Source organism: Engystomops pustulosus, chromosome 5 (assembly GCF_040894005.1).
Source record: "Engystomops pustulosus chromosome 5, aEngPut4.maternal, whole genome shotgun sequence".
Lineage (NCBI taxonomy): Eukaryota > Metazoa > Chordata > Amphibia > Anura > Leptodactylidae > Engystomops > Engystomops pustulosus.
In genome coordinates this window covers 155,359,308-155,375,321 of record NC_092415.1, presented here as the reverse complement: position 1 = coordinate 155,375,321, position 16,014 = coordinate 155,359,308, and the positions used below count along the sequence as shown (strand labels likewise).

At 39.4% G+C, this 16,014-nt stretch overlaps 1 protein-coding gene across 1 annotated transcript; it reads right to left on the bottom strand.

Moving 5' to 3' along the window:
• Positions 1-435: 435 nt before the first annotated feature.
• Positions 436-15,636, bottom strand: LOC140133382 (collagen alpha-1(VI) chain-like). Its single transcript, XM_072153495.1, has 6 exons — positions 15,466-15,636; positions 13,191-13,303; positions 8,588-8,771; positions 2,739-2,910; positions 2,625-2,654; positions 436-1,173 (listed from the first exon to the last, which is right to left on the bottom strand). The coding sequence occupies exons 1-6, from the start codon at positions 15,625-15,627 to the stop codon at positions 563-565; spliced, it is 1,272 nt and encodes a 423-aa protein (XP_072009596.1). The 5' UTR covers positions 15,628-15,636; the 3' UTR covers positions 436-562.
• Positions 15,637-16,014: the final 378 nt, after the last annotated feature.

The window sequence follows — 16,014 nt, the reverse complement described above, 5'->3', positions numbered from 1 at the left end:
TCGCCCCAATCATTCGTAGAACAAGCATAACATTTTGGTGTGAAAATCCCATTGCAGCCTGTGCTCTGTTGGGTAGGAGAACATTGGAAAACAAAGTTTGGTCTGTGTGAATCTACCATTTTGCTGCACCATGTTGATGGGAGGGTCAACATTTGGTGTAAGAAGCAAGTAAATGTATCAGTAAAACCTTTCTGTCATGGGTGGAATAATAGATTCCACCCATGTAGAATAAATAGGGTTTTGTGGAATGTTTTTTAGATTTCGATTTTACGTAAACTGGATTGAAGTAAGTTAACCGAACATTTCAACTAGAGAAGCGAGGGCACGAAAATAGGTCAAATATATAATGTCACTTTGTAGAAGGGCAACACAGGAACATATGGGACGCAAAAAAATCAAAACAAATACATTGTACTCAACACAAATTATAACATCTTTTTAAATTTTTCAAATTTTGAACTTTTAATGTAATAGAAATTAAAATTCTGTCAAAATGTGACAGACATTCTTTATTGTATATTTTAGCCCAGTTAGGTTTACAAAAATGCAAGTAATTATTGTTCTAAATAGATTGTGTGATTTTCTTTAAAAGGCTTTGCAAAATTCTTCTCCTTGGTAGTTCGTTGTACTCAGAAACACGGAAAATCTTATCCTCAATATTATTGAAATTAAAGTTACTTTGCCTTCCACTCACTAACTGACAAATGCCAAGTTCATAGAAGGTGCCCACAGTTATTGCAAACAGTTCAGTCCTGGGATCTAATACTGCTGCTGCCTGTGCCGCAATCTGGTTCTGCGCAGTTCCTGAAGATCTGCCGTCAGAAAATATTATGACTTTCCTCCTTACATTCGGTCTCCCATTACTATTCAAAAACTTCAACAAGTACTTTAAAGCATCAGGTAGGTCTGTGGACTCATCTATATATGTAACCTTTGATAAATAAGACACTGCATCCTCCAAGTTACTGGTGAAAGGTACTTCAAGTTTCTGTGCTCCTGTATTGCTGTACTGAATCACAGCCAGTTGTAGCATGTTGTTTAAGTTCATGTCTTCTGATAGGATCTTGGATGTTGCAATTTTTACAAACTCCTTTACTTTTTCAAAGTTGCTATAACCAACACTGGTGGAGCCATCCATCAAGAAGACAATGTCAGTAGGTTCATCAAACTCAACTGAAATAAAATGAGATGAAATGGTTGAAAGTCATGTGACAAACAACATTTAGTTCATTTTTGCATAATACTTCCTGTAATGACAGTACACGGACAAGGAAGTGAGCCCTAAAACTGAACCCCCATACTATCCCTGCCTACATACTGGGTCAACTCTAAACAGTGGCCAGTGATTGGGTGTCAGTCCCTCCCTACACCAATGTGAAAACCCGAAATAGAACAAACCATACACCACAGAAGAATTGTCAACAATCAAGGTCACTCGAGATACAGCAATGCAGTTCAGGGTCGGTGATACAAAAAATAGTCATAAACAAAAGCCAAGATTAAAATACCAAGAATTTATATGCAGGGTCACACTCTCACAAGGTACGATGTAGGCAAGGATTAATATTAACCGGCAGAGAACAAACTGAGGGTAGGATATTTATGAGCAAATGATTGGGAAAAAGCTCTGTCAGTCATAGCTGTTTAACTCTTGCTGGTCCAGAGCAGAGCTGCAGAGGAGGCCTCAGCAAAAACAGTGTCTCCTAAGTCTCACAGTATGGACCGAAGAAGATGCTAACACAGATGTTACACTTCCCCAAATGAATCTTTCTATAGTTCTGTGGTAATAATTATAATTATTTTGCAGCAGGTAAAGGTTGCCATGCAAGCAGTTCCTATGTAAGAATGTCTAGTCATACTGACATCTATCTTTACCAAATGTGTTAGCTTGATTGGTGTTCTGTCCTGTATTCTCATGTCCACACAGGACTTTAAAGTAAAGAAATGCTAGGGAAAGCAGTGGTCTTGGAGCAATGGGTGCGCCCGTGCCTCTTACCTGTCCCCGCTCCTGTCTCTGCTCCATCGGCCGTGTGCATATGTTCCCGGCTTCTAGGGCGCTTGTGCTGGCTTTGCAAGATTTAAAGGGCCAGTGCGCCATTAATTGGCACTGACCATTTTCCCAGAATGCTATTTAAACCAGCCTCTTCCAGCACACCCTACCTCTTCCACCACACCACACAAATGCCTCTGAGAAAGCTTGTGTCGTTGCCTAGTGCATGTCTGCTGTTTTCCCCTTGTGACCCCGATTCCCTTCCTGACCGTGACTCCGTGCTGCCTGTCCTGACCTCCTGCTTTGTTCCTGACGTTTATCCTGTGTTGCCTGTCTCAACCTCCTCCCTGTCCCCAACCACGATTTTGCCTAACTTCTTTGTATCTTGCCTTGGCTGCCACCGAGGACAAATTTGCACCCGTGGAACGACCCGGTGGTACCATGATGCAGCAAGTCCAAACCACTTAGCGGTGGGTTCTGGTGAAAACCGGGTGCCACTTAGATTCCGGTGCCAGGTGTCGGCTTACGCCATTGTCCGTGGTGGTCCACTGCCTCTGGAGCCTGATAATGGGGAGTTGTTAACTTTTTAAATCTTATCTTATCACATGATATGATGTAAATAATGATCCCATACCTTGACATGTGAAGTCAGGACATCTGGAATCTGAAAGAAAACAGAACATTATGAAGAAGTTAAATATACATTTTACTTTGCACTTAAGACCAAGAAAACGTCTAGGAAACCCACTTTTACAAGAATATCTTGTAATATTATCCAGAGTGGTCTCATCCAGCAGTTCTTCATACTCTGTTATTAGCAGCTCCATTCCCTGAACTCTGCTCCCCTGGCACGTGATCTCCTCTAAAGCCTTCATGTGTGGTGCTCGCTTAAACAGGTCTCCTACACCAATGCCCACCACCTGTGAACAGAAAATTGTAGTTCATATTACTTCATATTAGATATGGGTACACACCTTGGCCCCCATTTATCACAGCTAGTGCAGTCTGTACCAGGGGCGTAAGTACAGTACAGCGGTAGCATTCATAACAGATATGGGGCCCACAGTGTCAGGGGGCCCCAGCATCTGACCTTACAAACTTAAAGAAGGAGGATATGCACTATTATTTACTGTGCATGTTATGCTGCACTTTGTACAGCATAATATGTATATAACAGTGTCAGAAACACTTTTGTGGCGCACACAGCATTATACACAACACAACATAAAATTCTACACTGAAATGGGCGTTCCTGTGCTCAGGCGAACCATGTGCCACATTTAACATGCAAAATCCTATGCACACTCTATGTTAAAGGTGCACCAAAAAAAATAAAGTGCACTCTGTCGGAGCAGTACAGGGAGCATGAAATTAATATAGAACGGGCACCACAAATCATGAATCTGGCAGCCACTGGACTGTACACTGGCAATTGGCACATAGTACAGACTGCACTGTTTGTAGTAAATGTGTGCCAGAGTCTTCCTTATTCTGGCGCCCTCTGAACTGCTAGGGAAGTGTGCACCTTTTTTTTGGCGCACTTTGTGGAGCAGACAGAATTGTGGCACACATTAGTGCCACATTATACACACTTGATAAATAAATGCAGTTTCCACGTTCTTTTAAGTGCAAAGTCAGACACTTGTGGGCTGATATATGTTTCAGATATTACTATTAGAATGAATTTGTAAACATCAGAGCAGGATAAACTACCTAGGCTAACATCTAGCAGAAAAAAGCATAAATTAAATTTAAACTAATAAAATTAATTACTAGGAGTCACACCAGCAAAACCTGTGTGGTTAAGTGTCCCAAATCGCCAATAACATCTCTGTCTGTGTCAAGGCCGGGTGGTAGAGGCCCACTGGGTGCAAACTAATTTTTCATTCAAGTAAATGTTGCTAGTAATAATTATATATATTCAGCCCACCTAATACCTATATTCAGCTCCCTGTAATAAATATATATACACCCCCTATAATATAAACAGCCCCCTTTAATAACTATATCAAGCCCCTTATAATAACTTAATACAGCTCCTCTGTAATAAATATATACAGTCCCCTATAATAACTATATACAATCCACTGTAATAACTATATACAGCCCCCTATACTATATACAGTCCTCTATTATAACTATATACAGCCCCATATAATAACTATTTACAGCCCCCTATAATAAATATAAACACTCACCGGCCACTTTATTAGGTACACCTGTCCAACTGCTCGTTAACACTTAATTTCTAATCAGCCAATCACATGGCGGCAACTCAGTGCATTTAGGCATGTAGACATGGTCAAGACAATCTCCTGCAGTTCAAACCGAGCATCAGTATGGGGAAGAAAGGTGATTTGAGTGCCTTTGAACGTGGCATGGTTGTTGGTGCCAGAAGGGCTGGTCTGAGTATTTCAGAAACTGCTGATCTACTGGGATTTTCACGCACAACCATCTCTAGGGTTTACAGAGAATGGTCCGAAAAAGAAAAAACATCCAGTGAGCGGCAGTTCTGTGGGCGGAAATGCCTTGTTGATGCCAGAGGTCAGAGGAGAATGGGCAGACTGGTTCGAGCTGATAGAAAGGCAACAGTGACTCAAATCGCCACCCGTTACAACCAAGGTAGGCAGAAGAGCATCTCTGAACGCACACTACGTCGAACTTTGAGGCAGATGGGCTACAGCAGCAGAAGACCACACCGGGTGCCACTCCTTTCAGCTAAGAACAGGAAACTGAGGCTACAATTTGCACAAGCTCATCGAAATTGGACAGTAGAAGATTGGAAAAACGTTGCCTGGTCTGATGAGTCTCGATTTCTTCTGCGACATTCGGATGGTAGGGTCAGAATTTGGCGTCAACAAAATGAAAGCATGGATCCATCCTGCCTTGTATCAACGGTTCAGGCTGGTGGTGGTGGTGTCATGGTGTGGGGAATATTTTCTTGGCACTCTTTGGGCTCCTTGGTACCAATTGAGCATCGTTGCAATGCCACAGCCTACCTGAGTATTGTTGCTGACCATGTCCATCCCTTTATGACCACAATGTACCCAACATCTGATGGCTACTTTCAGCAGGATAATGTGCCATGTCATAAAGCTGGAATCATCTCAGACTGGTTTCTTGAACATGACAATGAGTTCACTGTACTCAAATGGCCTCCACAGTCACCAGATCTCAATCCAATAGAGCATCTTTGGGATGTGGTGGAACGGGAGATTCGCATCATGGATGTGCACCCGACAAATCTGCGGCAACTGTGTGATGCCATCATGTCAATATGGACCAAAATCTCTGAGGAATGCTTCCAGCACCTTGTTGAATCTATGCCACGAAGAATTGAGGCAGTTCTGAAGGCAAAAGGGGGTCTAACCCGTTACTAGCATGGTGTACCTAATAAAGTGGCCGGTGAGTGTACACCCCCCTCTGATAACTATATACAGCCTACTATAATTACTATATACACCCCCCTGTAATAACTATATGCATCCCCCTGTAATAACTATATACAGCTCCCTGTAATAATTATATATAGCCCCCTATAATGAATATATACAGACCCCTATAATAAATATATACACCCCCTGTAATAATTATATACAGTCCCTATAATAAATATATACAGTCTCCTATAATAAATAATCTGTGCATAGTCTTTGTGCTCTATATAAATAAAGGGATTATAAAGGGATTATTAAATATAAACAGACCCCTATAATAAATATATATAACCCCTTAAAATAAATATCTACCCCTATAATAACTATATACACCCTCCCTGTAATAACTATACAGCCAACTGTAATAACTATATACAGTCCCATATAATAACTATATACAGCCCCTATAATAAATATATACAGTCCCCCTATAATAAATATATACAGTCCCCTATAATAAATATATACAATCCCCTATAATAAATATCCACCCCCTATAATAACTTTATATACCCCCTATAATAACTAACTGCAGTCCCCTATAATAACTATGTACACCCCCTATAATACCTAACTATATACAGCACCGCTATAATAACTATATACAGCACTAGGCAAAATAATAAAATTGTACTCATCTTCCCCCATAACCTCCTCCTCTTGCCTCATGGTGGCAGCATATTGCCACCAGCGCTTGGTCGAGCTCCAAAGGTTTATGGCAGAGCAGGGAACTTATTTTTCCCTTGCTCTATAGGTTGACGCCCAGGAATCCGAAATCGCACATGCTGTGGGCGATTCTGAATCACCCACATACAGTAGTGGCCTATTTAAGGGCAAAGTGGTGGGGGCCCTGGTCTGTGTTTGCTAGGAAAAAAAATGTTTATAATTTAGAGCTCGATAAGGCACTGGTGTTCTCCCCACCTTCATGGTGCTTTGTTGAAGCCAGCGGAGTACACCATGGCTTCACTACGCCACTAAGCCAGCTCTATTGAATGACTCCGGAGACACAGAGAGCTCCAGAATGAGGTACGTTTTGTTTTTTTATTGCAGGCCAGGACTCAAATAATATAGGGCAATTTGGGATACTAAACCACTGGTCCATAAAGACCTTTTTAGTGTCCCTACTCTGAGAGGTTCCCTTTAGGGCACAGGTACAAATTATTCATTAGGGAGGTACTGTATGTTATCATTAATGGAGGACATGATATATCATTTAGAGTGGCATAAAATATAATAATATATAATAATTTATGGATTTGGCAAGCTGTGTGTAGCACTGTGTAATCTGTGTGTATGTAAATAAAGGAATTATTATTCTTATTATTAATAGTTAATTGGGGGTTCAGGCACTGATGAATATAATATACCGTAATTAATTTTGAATAGTTTTCTTTATTTAAAGTAATTAATCTAGGGGGTTTATGTATATAACATTATTTGATGAGGAGCTGTGTGTCTATTTAAATAAAGATGAAGACATCAGGAGTGAATGCATCATCAATAAGCGAGAGAAATCATGAAGCTCAGTACCCAAATGATCACAATTGCCACTTATAAGTACCTAGAGTCCACTTCTACCGGGGTCTGATTAATAATGTAGTCACTGACTACCGTAATAGTTTACTGTTTACTGGTTTACTGTAATTTGTGGGCACTTTACCAAAAAGACCACACTTTTATATGTGACCTAGGAGCGGATTGATTCCCTTTACCATGAGCATACTAAAAAGATTGTGGGTTGGTGTAAAGTCTAAAGAGATAACAAAGAAAGCAATGTCCAATGAACGTAAAGGTTATAAAATAGTCACATATATATAATAAATACCTTTCAAAACAGATAAATGTATGGGTTGGTCTTAAATAAATGTTTACTTCAGACTAAAGAATGAGTTATAATTTTGACATTTCTGACACATAGTATATAGATAAAAGTAAAATCACTTCCTATGAATCATAGTCACTTTCTATCAGGCATAAAGGAAATGACCTTTATGTTGTAAAACTTACACTTCTCACATGATGACAACAATTTTTCATTGTGGCTTTATATGTTAAGTGTTTTACAGACACTGAGCGAGGTTCCATGTTTCTTTCTGTGAATAGGTCATGTCAAACAAATAGTTCCACAGTCTCACTGCTCTTACAGTAAGCAATCCCTTTCTGTAGCAATGGTAGAACCACCTCTCCTCTAGCTCTAGCCCACTTTTCTTACCCATAGGCCTAGGTATAAAAGGATCAATAGAAAGATCTTCCCCACCATTAAGATATTTGTACATCGTAATAAGGTCATCACTTTTTTTTCAAAACTGAATAACCCCAAGTTTAGTTATCTGTCTCCTCTGCACCCAATCCAGGTCAACTATGTCCTTCTCATACACTGGTGCCAAAAACTGTACACCATGGGGGGGATTCATTAAGACTGTCTTAAAACTCCCTCTGCCGGTGCTAATGTGCCCACATTCACCCACAAGAGGCTCTGGCTTCTTAGTGAATATGGGCGCAAACTCCGCCAGTTCTAAACTTTAGACCAGACTGGAACTGGTGGAGCTGCACGCCCCACACTCCCAGCTCCGCACCCGGTCTTGGCCCCCACATGCCCAAAGTGGCATGCGGGTAGACATACTCCGAAACCAGCAGGGATTTGTATAACAGCTATTGTAAGTTTGTATTTAATAGGATCTATATCTCATTGTATACATCTCATTATTTCATTTGAGTTGGCATCTTTATAGCAAAGTTTACTGTCAATGACTGCACTCTACAAGTATTTCACTATTTAAAACATACCGGTAAATGTAATTCTAATTTCTAATCTAAATTAAACTTCATTAACTGTTCCAGTGCCAAAGCCTCCAGCTTCCACAAATCCCTCTGTAGTTTTATCTTAACCTATGTGTTGATTACTTCACAGAGATTAATATTATCCACAAATATTCTGCTCTGTCATCTCCTTATGAGGAAAAAAAATATTAACATATGAATTAATTGTAAAATGAAAGATTGATTATTTCTAATATCATGTTTCTTCTTTTTGTTAATAATTTGGTCCTGATCAAAGTCATATTAATTGTTCAAGCATTATTTTCTATACTTTTCTCCTTTATAGGTTTTATAATGAGGATGTCTTGCATATTTTCCAGATAAGATGGATAATACTTACATTTGTATTTGGTACTGTACAAAGTGAGGACAATGATTTGGTATCACGGGTGTCAAATCTACCGTCTGTCATCACTATTACCACTTTATGGGTGAGTATAGATGCCGCCAAAGTTTGCTTTGCAAAATCTAATGCTTCTCCTGTGAATGTCCCTCCTGCCATCCACTGCATGTCCTTTACAGCACTGAAAATAGGAAGGCAATAATATTTGAAAATAAACAATAACAGTAAATGTAAATGTCTGTTTAGAGGAGTAAGAGTTGGTCTATTTTATCATGACTCTGATTGCAACAAATATATAATAAAATATAACATTTATGAAATTTCCTTTTAATGTCTGTTCTATTTCCAATCTAAGGATTTAAAGAAAACCTTTCACCATCATTTTACCACCCTCACTAACAGGGCCGGCGCTATGGGTAGGCAAAGGTGGCAATTGCCAAGGGCCCCCTGAAAGGGGAGAATCTCTTCTTTCAAATGAATCTTGAATTTTGTTTCTAGGTGCAATGGATCCAGAGATATTCAGGTTTAAAGTGAGGATATCAGGTGCCATTTTTATATATAAATATCTCCGTTTTCCTACATTTTAGAAACACAAATTTATATGCATATAAAAGAGGAGACTCTCTTCTTTCATAGGAAAAAAGAAGTGAGGTTCTATGAGTCACAGAACCAGAGATACAGCCCCCTGAAGTGTCTCCCCCATCTCCAGATTCTTAGCCATCAGCCTGCAGGGAGCATTTGCTGCACACAGGAGCTGCTGCGCCTCACAGATAATGGAAATATTCACTTTATATGTTACTAGTACTACATTTTGAGAAGGGATTATATCAACTAATATTCATGTTTTTAACCCTTCTCTATGCAAATCTAAGAACACACTTTGGGCCACATGTATCAATCGTTTTTTTCTGTTGTTTTTGCGCCTTTTCATTCAGGCGCACCGTTTTTGTGCCATTTTTGCGACTAAATGCCAAACTAGCTGCGCAGCAAAAATAACCAGCTTTCCCTCATTTATCCTAGCAATCCAGATGTGTTGATGCGCCTAATGATATTCATCACTTGCGACTTTTCATTTAGGCGCAAAAACACTCCAGCCCGAAGCTGGCGTTAACTGAGAAGAAAGCACTGAGCCCCTTTGCAGAACAGCTCATTTCTAGCAGCAAAGCTCATCCAGACACTGCAGACACTAGAACAGATCATACAGACATGAGATACTCTGCAGACACTAGTACAGATAATACAGTCATTAGATACTCTGCAGACAGGAGCTGCAGACTCTATTTACAGTTCATCACCTTCTATTTACAAAACATTCTGCAGAATCCTGAGCTCAAAGCAAGAGAGAAGAGAGCGTTACAGAATGTTGCACATAGTACTGACAAGTGTCCCCCATGTAATTCTGCACAGTATCACCAGTGTGTCTGAGGGGGAAACTGTGCAGAATTACAGGGGTGCAGCAGGAGACCAGCACTGGGGGATCCCCTCCAGGAGAATCCCCTGCTGAGGAGGTCACTGGGTGCAGGGTGTCACACACCTGGGTGCTGCTGTGAGTGTTATCTTCATTCTGGGATGTGGGAGAAGCAGAGAGGAGCTTGTAGCAGGATGACATGTAAGTGCCTGAATCTAACATTGCGCCAAAATTGCGCCTAAACTGTGTTAAAGTAAAGTGATTAATAAGAGGCAGGAAATTACCTTATCACAGATGGTTGTAGCTTGTGATAATTCTGGAAAACAGTGCGCCAGAATTTAGGCGCAACTACTACACTTAGGCGCACAAAAGTGATAAATGTGGCCCATTCTCTCTTATTCCCTTTTATTTTGTGATAGTTATTTTTTGTTGGGAAAATTGACTGATACGATGAACATTAAATCCCCTTCGCTTAATGTGACTACACCGCGACCAGAACATGTCCATAAAGTTATATGTAACACCTAAAACACACACAGGTTCTGGAATAAAGGTTTTATTTCCCCCCATCCTCCATTATTTACACCTATGTTATGACATTCTCACTTTCATTCTTATGAAGCGCGGAGGGTTCTGTTATTGTGCAGCTAATACAATGGCGCACATCTAATAGTGACTTATTATCTCATTAGAGGGGTTTATGGATATATAGTTATTTATTTGGGTTACCATTGTCTAAGGAACAGACACTGATACATCTGTGTGAATTTTCTGCAGTTCCCTTTGCTGCATATTTTGGTGAATATACACATGTGGGGTCTGTATGATCTCCTCACATCTTACTGTTTTAGGAAAGTAGATTTTCTTTATATAAGTATCTGGATTTGTACATATTTTAGAGGAAATTTTGAATGTTAATTGCCAAATGCATCGCCTGGTTGTCTGCTTTCAAAATTCTATAGGTTTTATGGCGCCTTTACTTTTTATTCTGTTTTATTGATATATTTTGCAGGTTGTGACTGTCTAAAAATGTCTAGCTGAAAAGCAGATATCTAGTTATTACAGTTTTAGTGATATTATGTGGATTTATTCATGTGGACATATCAATAGGGCACATTTGTGAACTCTACAAATGTCCATGTTTGTATAAAATTTTTTGCCATCAAAGTCAAATTTTAAGTATTTTTAATAAAATGTTTCAATTTTAATCAAAATTGCATGAAGGCGCCTATGTCTATAAAATCTTTGATGCAATTTTGAAAATGGGGCAAGTGTCTGCTTTCAGAAAATATCGGTCCCTCTCCCCAATGGGCCTCACAGTCTAATCAACCTACCAGTAATTTTTTGGAGTGTGGGAGGAAACCGGAGGACTCGGAGGAAACCCACGCAGACACAGAGAGAACATACAAAATCTTTGCAGATGTTGACCAGCGCTGCAAGGCTGTAGTGCTAATCGCGGAGCCACCATGCTGCCCATAGATCCCCCTATCATTTATCTATCTCCTATAAAATTCTCATATTACAGTTTGTTTTACCATACTAAAGGAGCCTCTTGCTGACTGTGACTGGTCATAAAATAGTTTTATTTTGGGGCCCCACTTTTAGTTTTGCCCAGGGCCCCACTTTGTCTAGAACCGGCCCTGCTCACTAACAATACCTCCTGGTTACAGATCCTCCCCATATCACCTAAAATTAACTGCCAGTGGGAAACTGTACCTTAATTACAGCCGTTTTTACGATATGCAAATGAGCTTTCCTGACTCATGTCTCCTGGCTTTGACTCTTCCCCTCTTGCAGGTTACCAGTGAACCACCCCCATTATTTTAACTGACACCTCTGTGTCTCTTTAATTTTCTCCTTGTACTTAGGGTCATCTGCCAATATTCAACTACGTCATGTATGTATATAGCTGATTAATTAAATTGGATGTGACAAGACGAGAATATCCCTTTCAGGCTGTACCATACAGTACAGTACACGTACGTTTCTGAAAATGTTTAAGAACTTACATGTGCAGTGTAAAAATAAAAAAAAATGTTAAGACAAACTATTGTGTTAAGTTACATTTAACTTGTACCACGCAAATTATTATTATTATTTTTTTGTATGTGGTGGGTTTAAAGCCACTGTGAGGTCTTTACTACAACAAAGATGTACAGTGCATATACCACTAGGGGAATAGAAAGTTGTCATAGGTTACCATAATTTTAAAAATCCAATTGTCACAAGGGCAACAAGTGAGGTGCAATTTTATTTAACATGGTTATCTATAGTTGTCTTTGTAATATAAAACAATAAAAAATGGTCTGGAGTTACTGTACATTTATAAAATATACCAGATCAGACTTACATACAAATTCAACTTAAAGAGCAGTGTCTGCTAGCTGCAGTGTAGGGTTCCAATAAAACTAGACGTTTATCACTGCTAAAAAAAAGGAAGCAGCTTAGTGTCTTTTTATGGGTGACAGGTCCTCTTTCAGTATAAACCTACAGTCCCGATCTTGTCCATAACCCAGGGACTGCCTAAAATATGTTATGGGGTAAATAGCAAAAAACTATTAATACAGTCCACATTTAAAATAAAAAATGTTATCCGCTGGCTTTTTGTGACATGTTATCCCAGTAGTAGAGGCTATTAATTTCCTGAAGAGGGCCATAAGATACAGGGAAGTGTAATGATAATTCCCTGTTATCTATTTTACTATAACACAGGAAATTATGCTTGATAATGAATATTAAAGGAAATCTACTCTGGACACTTAAAGGATGCTTACTCTGCTGTGACTGTGGTAATCCTTTTATATTTGTTATCTTTTAAATTCAACTTGAACTAATGAGCCAGAAGGGTTCTGGAGGTGTTACCAGAGTCACTGTGGAAGGAACACTTCCCCCTTCCCACTGTGTGAAAAAACTAACTCCAGCTGTGAGATTACATCAGGTAGAGGAACAGGGAAATGCTGAAGAAGCAGAGGGAGGGGGAGACATGCTTCTACACAGTGTTCTGGTAATTCCCCTTAGAGCCCTTTTGAAACATTAGCATAATTATAAAAGTTGATTTTAGAAGTATAACAAATATAAGAAGATTACCACAGTCAAACTGCTTGGATTAATGCTAAATGGTTTATCATGCTTGGTTTTGATGTTAGATTTCCTTTACATAGCAATAAAACTGTGAAAATTGTGAACTATTACCTCTTAAACTGGCTGAGTGTAGGAATGTTGGGGTCATCAGTGGAAAGAAGCTCTTGTCTCCCTTCATGGCTGTACTGAATGATTCCAAAACGATTAGCTCCGATTTCTTTGTTCTTATAGGAGCAAAAGAAAGAACAAAAACAAAAGTAAATAAAAATATCTTAAAGGGAATACTATAATAAGCATAAAAGGAAAAACAGTATTGCATTATGACTATTGAACTATTGAACTTTAAAAAAAAAACAAAAAACATGTGCAATTGAATAACACATAGAATGCGATCACACATTGCTTTGTGACTTTCACACAGTACAAAACTGCACCACTAGATGTCCTTCTTCCGCTAAAAAAAGAAATAAAAATATGCACAGCCTCTGATATAAAGCTATAAGATAACTTAAATAGTTTTAAAGGAAACCTACCACTTAAAAGTGGTACAGGCGGTCCCCTACTTAAGAACACCCAACTTACAGACGACCCCTAGTTACAAACGGACCTCTGGATGTTGGTAATTTACTGTACTTTAGCCTTAGGCTCCAACAAACAGCTATAACAGTTATCATATGTGTCTGCAATTAAGCTTTATTGTTAATCTTGGTTCTTATGACAATCCAACATTTTTAAAATCCAATTGTCACAGAGAAACAAAAAATTTTGTCTGGGGTTACAATGATAAAGTATACAGTTCCGACTTACATACAAATTCAACTTAAAGGACACCTGTCATCAGGTCTCTGCCACTAGTCCTGTCACCTCTACCTGTTGGAGCAGCTCACAAGGATCCCATCCCAGCCTTTATCTAGTTATTTCATACATTAATCATTGTAAAATCATCTATTCTTTATTATGTAAATGAGGCTGGTCACATGGTCAGAGGCAGTGATGTCACTCCTGTTCCCCCTCCCCTCTCCTCCCCCTGCTCAGGTCTGTGTGTAATGTATAGTAAAGCATGGCTAGTGTGTCTGTGCTGCATCCTCCTAATATACAGGTGAGAGACACAGACATCAGCTACACATGAATCTGACATGTTCTGCTATAACATGGCTGCCTGGAGCTGTTGTATCTCTCCTATACACACACAGGCTGCAGGGGGCGCCAGCACCAGGAAGCACATCATTATACAGCCTCACTCCATTATACAGGCTGTCAGTCAAGCACTGGGGGTGTGGCTGTGCCTCCCACTCATGAATAGAGTGGACAGCTTGAATATGCTAATACTTCATTGGACATTTCACAGGTCATTTGCATACAGCTTTAGGACCTCATTGCTTAGGTTTACAGGCATACAGAGGGACAATGAAGGGATAGAGGCAATGCTCTCTAATGGCAGTTTATGAAAATATATTTAGTTTAGGGGGTTATTTTGCATGACGGGTTCTCTTTAAGAACAAACCTCCAGAACAGACATCCTGTAGTTCTAAGACACATATACATGGCACCAGCTCAGGGTGAGCGTGTGCCGGAGAGCTCAGTGACGTCAGAATCCAGTGCGCCGTGCCCTAGTGCGGTGTGCCGAGTATCTGATCTGATATCAACGAGCTGTGCACCTGTGTGACATCACATGACCATGTATTGGTGTTTATCAACAGGAAGTAAACAATGAAGCGTCCTATAGAATGACAGCAAGCAGAGATGTAGACAACTGTGTGACATTGTTACAAAAAGTATTTTTCATGATCCTAGAGACACTGGGCACATTTACTAAGAACAGTGCACACTGCACTAAATGCAGTTTGCCTGTATAGTGTGCAGAGGGCGTTAGATTCAGGATTTCTGGCGCCCATTCTGCATGAATCTGGAGCCCCCTGCACTGCTCTGACAGAGTGCACCATCCTTTTTTTTAGGTTCACCTTTAACAAAGGGCGTGCAACACATTTCTGTCAGACTTTGCATGTTAAATCTGGCGCAAGGTCTGACTAAATACCAGAATGCCCCCTTCAGGGCACAAATTTGTGTTGCACAATGCCTAGTGAACCTGCGCCACAAAAGGGTTGCGGGAGACACAAATGTGGTGCAGACATTACTTAAATATCTGTGCAAGCAGTTTGCAATAGAAAGAACGTGCAAAGTCTGACAAAAAACAGGCGCAAGGACCTTAGTAAATGTGCCCCACTGGTTTAGGTTTCCCAAATATGAGATATTTTGAGTAACAGATACTCTGACCCCAAAAATGCACAAACACTTTACATTAAGATGTCTAATAATGTCTAATAATAATGTTAAGTTTCTGAATGATTTTTAAAAGAGATAAATAATCGGGTAAATTGTACAATACCATTTTCCTCCCTTGCTTGGTGATTTTGGTGATCACACGGAGGACAAATTCCTTTTGCAGAGTAAAGTTATTGAGTCCCACACTTTCAGAACTGTCCAGAACAAAGAGCACTGTGACCGGCCCACATGGGCATTCTGTAGAAACATAGTGATAATTAAACATTTTAATTATTTATTAAAAATTAGGATAGACAAAGGCTATAATGTTATATTATTACTGTATAAAGGGGTCTGACAGTTCTGCTGTGATGTATATTGTGAGTAAATACTTGCTTTCTCTATTAAAGTGGTTGTACTGCTAAAAAGTTATGTAAATGTAAAGGTTTTTTAAATGAGAAATAAACACTTTTCTCAAAAAATGTATTTTAATATCTTAATATATTGTAAATTCCGTATTTTTTGATTTGCTGACACTGCAGGAAATGCTCCCCCTCTAAACTGTTCTTGAGACGCCTGTTAATATTACAGGAAATGTAATATTTTACTATGTGTCTTAGGTGGAATTCGAACTCAGGATCCTTGGTATCAGAATACGCAGAATAGTGTGTTG